Genomic DNA, 9,712 nt, shown 5'->3' on the forward strand with positions numbered 1-9,712 from the left:
GCATCATTTTAATCCAATTTCATGTCCTATGACATCATTTCAATCCCATTTTCTATCCTTTGACTCATTTTAACTAATTTTCCCAATTCTTCCCAATTTCACCCAATTTGATTAAATTTGACCAAATCCTTGTCCGTGGACATCAATTTGACTTGATTCCCTCCTAGGTTTAATTAATTATTTAATTAATTAAACCATTTTCATACTAACATTTGTTCTAAGATAAATAAATAATATTTAATTATTTATCCCTTTAATCTATCAATTAAATAAATTTATTTTATTTAGTTGAGGAATAAATTAACAAATTATATTTATTAATTTATTATAAATGTCTTCTTCTAAGAGAAATAAATAATATTTATTTATTTATCCCTATATTTATCACTTCCACAATTAAATAAATCTATTTTATTTAATTGTTTAATCAATAAATATGATGAGAAAATTAATAAATTATATTATTTATTAATTTGTCATAAATATCTTCTTCTACCTACTACTTTTATTTATTAATTCTCCATATTATCCTCTTTTCTTGATAGACTTGATCTCTCCATCTTTTTCCATTTTTTATCATCTTCTAAATGGCAACTTTGAGTTGCATTCAAACATGTCCATTCATTTTCTCAAAAAATAATTCAATCTCAGTCGTTCATTGAAATTCAAATTTCTATAAAAGGAGGCCTCATTCTTCACTCAAAAATAATAGTTTACTTCTTGTTATTCTATCAAATAAATTTTCTAGTATCCACATTGTTATTCTATCCAAATAATCTTAGAATCATGATTTCTAGTATTCTCACTATCATTATCCCTGCTTTTAATCTTATTTATGCACATTGTAACTTGAGAGTGGCATATCACCATTAGAGAAGAAAGAAGAAGCAGCAAGGCTTCATCAAAGGAGTGTAGAAATGATGATTTGATTCATGTTTTCATTCACACTTTGTTTTGGTCTCATTGGTTAGATTAGGATTAATTTGCATGATTGTATGAGTTTCGTGATTTTTTTGATCATGTTTATAGCTAATTCTCGATTTCCTAGTTGATAGAGATCATTCCAAATTAGGCTATTTGTAAGGTGTTTAGCAGAGACAAAATTTATTGCAGTATTTTGAGATGGACACTCTAGTGAGGTTGACAATGAAGAAGGTTGAACAGGCCTTCCTAGGTAGGGTTAGCAACATTCACCTTGAATGCTTGCTTGGGACTAACAATGACTTAGTCATTGTGATAGTGAAGTGGGTGTTGGGAGAAGACTTCCCCGCCAACAAATCCCAATACTGGGTGGACACAGACATTTTGTCTCGCTTCGTAGGGTCACTTCTAGACTTGGGTGAATTGGCACCCATTATAACTAAAATGACTTGGGGCCTATTTGGAGAAGATCTTGTTGGCAGGTTGGACCAAGTTTTGGAGCATGCACAGTATAAAATTGGGCTTCTTGTTGCTACTGACTTAAAGACCTTTGTGCAAAAAGACACGGTTGTGCCATGGATTTCCTTCATTGGCATTTTTTGTACCATGTGCATTGAGGAACACCATAACCATTCCATCCCCACACGTGAATTTCTAAAGAGGCTTTCAAGAGAAGACCCAACACTGGACATGGAGTGGATAGAAGGATTTAAGGTTATGGTTTTTTAACGAAACCTGGATTCTGAAGGGGATGAGTGGTCAAATGACTACGGGGATGAGGACAAGGATGAAGATGATGGCCAAAATTTGTCCAACTAACTTAGGGTCCAACTTCTCCTCCTAGATGTTGCTTTTACCGAAGACTAGAGATAACAAATATTTTTGTAATTTTGCCTTTTTAGAAAAAACACGCATAATTATGTAAATACCACTAAAAAAATATACATATATAAATCTTACACAACTTTTAACAAACTATGAATGGGTGCATTTCCTAAGTTCTTTTCTTTACATTTTCTATGAAGACTGCATGAAAATTAAAATGGTGCATAAGGAAAACATCCATCCATTATATCATCAAGTAGGTAAAATCCTCTGCCAAAAAGAGAGCTTGTGTTTCATCGGGTGTGCCAAAAAGTATTGTTGATCCCTAATAAGGCTCTCACCTTAAATAATGGGAATCAAGAAGCTTCATATGTTTGGGACCTAATGTGACCTATGAAACAACCTTCGGGATATTAGAAGTTGACGCTTTGAATTTTAGAGGAGGTGGAAAGGGGATATGATAAATAACATCCAAACTGATAGACTTTGAGGAAAATGAAAGAAAGTATTGGAGTTGAGGAAAAATCAACTCTACAACTCCCAAAGATCATCTGCATGCAAACCTGTCACAGAAGGAGAGAAGCAAAAAAAGCTATGGAGGCCAGAATTCAGAGATCCAAAAAATAGGAGTCATATTGATTGTGCAATAAGAATGCAATTCAATAATTACAGTTGTTATGAAAATACAAAGAGAGAATCATTATAAGAGGATACTCGAAACCCTAAAGAATTATAAGATTCCTAAGTTTAGCTTAAGCATAGAGTATAATAGACTAATAATTAAATAAATAATTATTAGCTAATAAAAGATAACTCTAACAGAAAACTTCAATGTATGCAGAGCTTGTCCAACATTTAGACACTCTTTCGGAAGCATGCTATAAAGATTACCTATTTTGCGGATTAGGCATGGTAAATTATAACCTCCTTGATCACTAGGAAGAGAACAAAATTCACAAAGTGACTCAAACATAGGACATAACTTTCAAATCTTCCCATGGAAAGTATCTGCAAAGACCAAACAAAATGGATAACCTAGATATTTTTAAATGACTCCTTTCCACACATCCTATGTAAACAACATAATCTAGAACCTATTTTTATAAAAATGGGAGAATAGATATGTACAATATCCATATTTCATAAATAGAGGAACTAGGGAAGTGCTAATTAAGAATAATAATCATGCATTCATAAACGATACAGAGTATTATTTATAATAACACCAAAGGTAAAAAAGGCAAGGTCTGTAATTCACAAAAAACAATAAGGCTCCAATGCTAATCATTATTCATTTAGGAAAATGAAAAGGGGAATTATTTCTTTTCCCTTTAAACTATTACATTCATGGAAGTTTGGGATCCATTCCTTGGAAGTCTAGAAAGGAAGAACGCATGTAATTACATCCAAAAAATGCTCAGAGATCAAAAGACCCCCTTTTTACAAATCACTCTCTGGTTTTTATAACCATTTTCCAAAAATATATTATTGCTTGGCGACAGGACCCTACAGAGATGAGGCCAGAGGGGTGTTGTTAACTATCTTTGCACTGGAGAGCTTTGAATCATGGATATCTCCTTGATTGTTGGCCTAGAAAACATCTATAGTTTTGGTCATGATTAAGGAGATAACTTGCTTGCCAAAAGTTCCTTGATTCATGCATGCACACCTTTCCTTTGATTCATTTCCATCATTGATCTTGCATGGTTATCGTATCTTAATGGTTGAGGATCGTTGTCTACCCATGGTGGAGATGTAATCGGCACACATGTTTAACAGTCAGAGACCTTTGTGGTGCTTCATCTTTCTTGGTGAAGCCTCTTTACAGTGGAGACAAGAGCCCATAAGGCTTCTTTATAAGAGCTTTGTGGGAGGATTTTAATTACCCACAGTTGTGATGTGTGGCAGGCAACGAGGGTTTTCCTGAAAGAAGTGTGATTAGTCTTTGTGTGGGAGTGGGACCCACCATGCGTTGTAGCTGATAAAAGAAAATTGCCATTGTCTTCATATTTAAAAGTCATAAAAACCAACTACTGTAGAAAAATCCACAGTTATTTTAGGCTGAAGCCAATTATTGTCTTTCTTATTTGAAAGTGCTACTTGGGAATAGTCAATAGAATTTATAATGCTAACTATAATGACAATTTGTCACTCTTCTTCATCATTATCTTCTAATGTCATTGTGTCACTCTTTTTGATCATTTTATTCTAATGCCTTTTATATTATATTAACTCTTTATTGAATTTTTTGGTGTTGTACTACTCCCTCTATAATCCTCATTGTAATTGATTTCTTTCTTAATCCATTAAGAAAACAAAAAAACAAAAAACCTCTTTTTTGAAATGACTTGTGCCCTTTCAAAAAAAATTAACGTCTTGGTAAAATGAAATAATTTACAAAGATTGACCCAAAAATAAGATGATTCACTAAAAGCGATCGGCCCAAATTGACTTGATTGAATATTTGACCTAGCTTAAACCATAATAATAAGCCAATATAACAGTGGCAAAAGCCATAATTTTTTCATCAAAATGTTCCTATGAAATATTGAAATGTTTTCTTGAACTAGACAAACAATTATTACTACAAACACTTTATCATCTTAAGACTAAGCATTTTTACGTCATTATAAATCATAGTATTTTCAAATTATGGCTTATAAAGAGAAAAAAAATAGTTCATCGAAATATTCCAAATTAGATTTAAAAATAGTTCTAATAAATTGACTTATAGCCTTGACACATTAGAACTATTTTTTACTCTATTTTAAGCTCTAAGTTGGTCATGAATTTAAAACTAAATTTATATTGACACATCCCAACCCTTGGCTGCCTTGGATCCCTAGTGAATTATAAGAGGTGATTCATAGTAGGGTAAAAGTACAAAGTTGTGTCACACTTTTATAAGGAAATGGTTAATGTCGATTCAAAATTTTAAATTAAATCAATAGAAAGTGAAATATATGTGTTGAATTTTGAAATGATGTAAAATAATAAAATTTATATTCTTTTGTCTATTTTATGTTTGTAATTTTAACAAATTTAAAAAATTTTATGAATATAGGTTTTTATAAAGTAAATACTATAATTTAGTTGCTGATAAAATGCTGAAATTGAAGTTACACAAACCATCACACTTTTTTTATTAAATTTTACCTTTTTCTCTTCAATTTTTGTTGTATAGTGATAGTTTGAAACTTTAGTGCATGAAAATATTTTTTACTATTTTCTATAAATAAATATTTTTAATAAATTTGAAAAGTTGTGTGTGCTGAAATATAACTCTTTCCAATTGCCACCAACTTTTTTCTTAATTATTTATCCAAATTAGAAAAGAATTATATCATCTTGGCATAGATTCTTTTCTCTATTGCATCATATATTTTTCAAAAAATTTAAATAAATTTTAGTATTTTTTCATGACAAGAGAATCAACCTTATATTTTAGTGCTAATGACCCACTTTCAATAAAAATAAAATATAAAATATAAAAAATAATTAAAATATTAAAAGATTTATATTTTGAAAAATTCACTTATAGATCTATAAAATGGTATTTTTACATTTCAAAAAAAATATTGTTTATAAGAGTAGGAGTTGTTGAAAAATCAAGTTTTTTTTATTTTTGGTAATTAGACCCAAAGTGGTATAAAATATACATTTAGTAGACACTTCCAATTAGAAAAGTTGTGGTCCATATATAACTTAGCTATAATGAATTTGTATAGATCATATGTTTGACTAAAATTAATTTTTAGTTAGAATTACTTAAATTCACTTGTGTTGATAAGCTGACCTGAAATGTGACATTTTTTTGCTTGTACCCAATAATATCATGACACACCTTGGGATCCCTTTGAGCATTAAAGTCTCACTCAAAGAAATATGGGAATGTTTCTTGTCTAAAATCTAAAATAAACTCCTAAATTGGACCAATAGATTTCTATCCATCACTAATAGAATTTAAGTTGTCAATAAAATCCTCTTAACTATTTATTCTTACATCTCTTCTTGTTGTCTTCCCTCTAAAACTTGTTATGCTTGTAATCTCTTCGATTAATGAGGGACTTTTTTCAAGCTAAGTTGGGAAATAAAAATGCCTAGTTGTGACTTCATGGATTTGCAATGTTCAACCAAAAGATAGAGGAGTATTGAGAGTCATAGATCCTTGTACTCAAGGAATTTGTCTCACAACTAAATAGATTGTAAGGGCATTGTATTGTCATGCTCCTTGGAAACATCTGGTTCTCCATCATATTCAAACTGTAATTGTTGGTCATTCACAGGACTTGGTAAACGAGAAGGATAAAATTCTTCTTTCCCTTTATATTTCAAAACTCATGGTTCTACCCTTTCAATTCCATTTGGAGTTCTTGATAGACTAATTCAAAAAAATTATCTTGGTATGATTAAACCTTGAGTCATGGATTAAGTTTTGACTCCTCCTCCATTTAGAATATCCCCTTGATTCATCAAGGCAATGCTCCTCTTGCTAACAACAAAAAACTTAAAGATAAACAAATCTTTTAAAAAGCATTCAATTTTTTTCGAGACTTGTTGGATCCCATTATATTTGACTAAAAATAATTTCAACAACTTACATTTCAATTTGGGTTGTCCCATTCAAACAATACTATACTTGAAAAAGTCCAATAATTATCTACCTCTCAAACTTTATTATTTGTTGTTTGTCACTTGCCATGATAAATTCCTTCAAGATTGGAAATGATCCAAGAATCAAAACCTTCAATTATTTCTTCTCAAAACTATCTATAGACAACTCCCTCCTTTTATATCCTTGTCTTGTTGTCATAACCTCAAATTATACTACAAGTTTAGCTAATCTAGATGGGGCAAGTTAGACTCTCTTATTTGGAGTTCCAAATTTGCTACTCAAGCCTAACTAATTTCTTGGAATTTCTACATGTTAAAGTCTCTATTGGTGATTCACATTTAGACCTCTTAGGTTTAGATCTGTCAAATTCCTATTTGATCCTAATGTAATGGTCCCTAAGCAAAATTAGTGATTTTCATCTTTTTGTGGTGGAAGCCCTATTTTTTCACCATTACACCTTGGTTGACCTACAAGCTCAACTCATTTTATTTGAGCCTAAAACTAAAGTCAATGACTACAAAATTGGTCCAACAATGTCGATATGTCAAGAGAATATTGTAATGTTTGTTGACTATCACAATTTATTGGGATGATAAATTTCCATGATGTTTTGAGGTTCCTATCATAGATGTAGAGCTTTGCCCCATCTAATGTGGCTTATTTCTTTGTTGACAACTTCATTGGTTTGGGCTAACTTCTTGTTTTACCTACTCAATGTTGGTGATTTAAGGAAGATTAATAACTAGTTCAACTGTCTTACTTTAGCAACCCTTCTAACTACGAATATCACAACCTTGAGACAACATTATCTTCTAATGTATTTTCCATTATATCTACCTTGTATTGAGTTATTGAGTTTTTTTTGCTATTATACAACTCCTTTCATAATCCTCGTTGTAATTGTCTTCCTTCTTAATCTAATAAAATAATTGTAACTTTTAACTTTTCCAAAAAGTTTTAACATCTTGATAAATAAATTTTAATGATTCACATACACTGATCCCGAAAAAAATGACAATCCACTAAAAAACGAGTGCCCCACATCAAACTAATTGAACAATTGATCTTATAAGCCAATATAACATTGACAAAAACCATAAAAAAAATTTCAAAATACTCCGTGCAAAGTTAACATATTTTCTTAAACTAAACAAACGATTATTACCATAGACAATTCAATCCACCATCTCAACACAAACATTCTCAAATCATTAGTAAATCATTTTTCACTCCAAACTTTTTCCAACCATCAAATTTAAGAAAGATGAAATTAAATTCACACACAATAAAATCTGAAATCACAAAGCCATACGATCAAATACCGTCCAACACTCCATAAGAAACTAAAATAAAAAGCAAATCTTCAACTCACAAACAGGACAAATGGTCGACTTCCATAAACCCGGTCGACCCAACACACTACCACAAACCAAACATTTTACTTTATTTATGTATCTGCATTCATTCAACGATGTCTATGCAGCCGACAAAATGACTTCTACGTGGATACATCCGTGTATCACATGACTTGAGCGCCGTCAGAATTCTCTCCATCGCCACAGTTGACAAACTGGTAATCGACCATGAGGTGCCCTCGAGCATTTCCTTGACCATTAGTATCCAACTTCCGAAACACATTAATGTCCAAATCCAGACCACCATTACTACACTGATCCACAATCCTCACGGTCGCCTGTGACCCCGTCTCGCGGTTCTTGACCCTCAAGCACTTTCCACACGAAGCCTGTCCTCTGGCTCCCACTGGCCCACAAAAGGCCGTCCACCCGTACTTCTTCCTCCACGATAGCGGCTTCCCTCCGTCCCAGGTAGAGCAATACGCACTCACAGCGTACAGGTTCCAGTTATTCCTCTCTGGGTAATATTCGTGATATGTCGATCGAACGTTGAAGGCTTGTTCCCCTCCTCCTTCATCGACGCCGCCGCCACCGTGGCAGTTGCTTTGGCAGCCTCGATCTGGTAAACAGTGGTCATCGGTGGTTCCGCACCACCCCCATTTGCTACAGCATTCGCCATCGCTGCACACTGCTCCGCCCACTTGTGATCCACAGTTCTGAGCGGCGCAAAGAAGCGGCGCCGCCAGTGTCGCCGCCAGTAAAAATGCCAACGCCTTCGTTTCCATTCCCATCGATGGCTTTTACAGTTGTGATGATTAATGGTTGTAGATTGGAGATGAGGAGGAGGAGCAGGCCTATTTATAGGCTCAGTCAGGTTAGGGGGCTTTATGAAGGATGATTTGTTAAGCGGCTCGTGTGGGCCAAGCCGGCGGACATGACTGATCCAGATTCATGACGATTTGTTACAAAAAAGGGTGCCAATTGCTGACACACCCACCATTTCTTTTTTTAAATGAAAAGATTTGAAGTCACTGAATGTGGCTTATGGCCCGTTTTATGCGGGTCTTCTTTGAAATCCAATGGATGGACTATCTCAGCTGCTTTAATGGCCTTTAATGGAGTCATTAATTGGTCATCATGATAACGTAGAGAGCAGCACGCGTGTATAGAAGAATTCGTTCGACTAAAGAAATAGAACAATATTGCATGTCAAACTTCTCGTTCGTCACCATGCTTATCCAAATCCACATCAAGGTTGAGAAGAAAATATTTTTTTTTTTTAATAGGACTGAATAGAAATGAAGTGTAAGGGTGAAAATGTTTATTCATGAGAAAATATATTTTGGTAAAATTAAGAAAAAGGAAAGGTATTAGTAATCATTATAACTAATTTCATACATATATATTTTTTTTAATAGGACTGAATAGAAATGAAGTGTAAGGGTGAAAATGTTTATTCATTCACAACGTGTCGAGGAGAAAATATATTTTGGTAAAATTAAGAAAAGGGAAAGGTATTAGTAGTCATTATAACTAATTTCATACATCTTAAGTTCTTAAATGGTACATTAGATAGTACAATAATACATTACATAAGGTATCATATAGAATGTCCAAGGTATCCCAAATTTTACCATATTGGCTTGGGCCCTATGAATCATTTCACTTTTTATTTTTATAACTTTGATGAACTCATACATCCATGGTTCAAAGGTGCCTCAGATAGGCAATCCTTCTACTCTACTTAGAAGGGTGATTGCATCACTAATTTCATTCTTAAAACCACTTCTGTATAAAGTATTTGGTAACTTGGAAATAGATTTTTTCTTCTTATCCTCGACAAGCCAACCTACATGAATAGATCTCTTATAAGATCATTTCCTTTCTCTCTTTTATTTATCTTCTTTAATATCTTTGTCATTGTTTACTTTTTATTGTACATTCACCTAGTTTTACTTTATCTAGAGCACATATATGTCACTTTGAGCTCTTTGTA

General features: G+C 32.9%; 1 protein-coding gene across 1 annotated transcript; it reads right to left on the reverse strand.

The window, feature by feature from the left end:
• Positions 1–7,684: 7,684 nt before the first annotated feature.
• On the reverse strand, positions 7,685–8,694 carry LOC131855967 (pathogenesis-related protein PR-4-like). The gene has a single exon (XM_059218716.1). The coding sequence runs from the start codon at positions 8,505–8,507 to the stop codon at positions 7,881–7,883; it is 627 nt and encodes a 208-aa protein (XP_059074699.1). The 5' UTR covers positions 8,508–8,694; the 3' UTR covers positions 7,685–7,880.
• Positions 8,695–9,712: the final 1,018 nt, after the last annotated feature.

Source organism: Cryptomeria japonica, chromosome 1, assembly GCF_030272615.1.
Source record: "Cryptomeria japonica chromosome 1, Sugi_1.0, whole genome shotgun sequence".
Taxonomy (NCBI): Eukaryota; Viridiplantae; Streptophyta; class Pinopsida; order Cupressales; family Cupressaceae; genus Cryptomeria; species Cryptomeria japonica.

Coding starts and splice junctions, on each gene's coding strand:
- LOC131855967 (XM_059218716.1), bottom strand. CDS start 8,507: ATGGGAATGGAAACGAAGGCGTTGGCATTTTTACTGGCGGCGACACTG.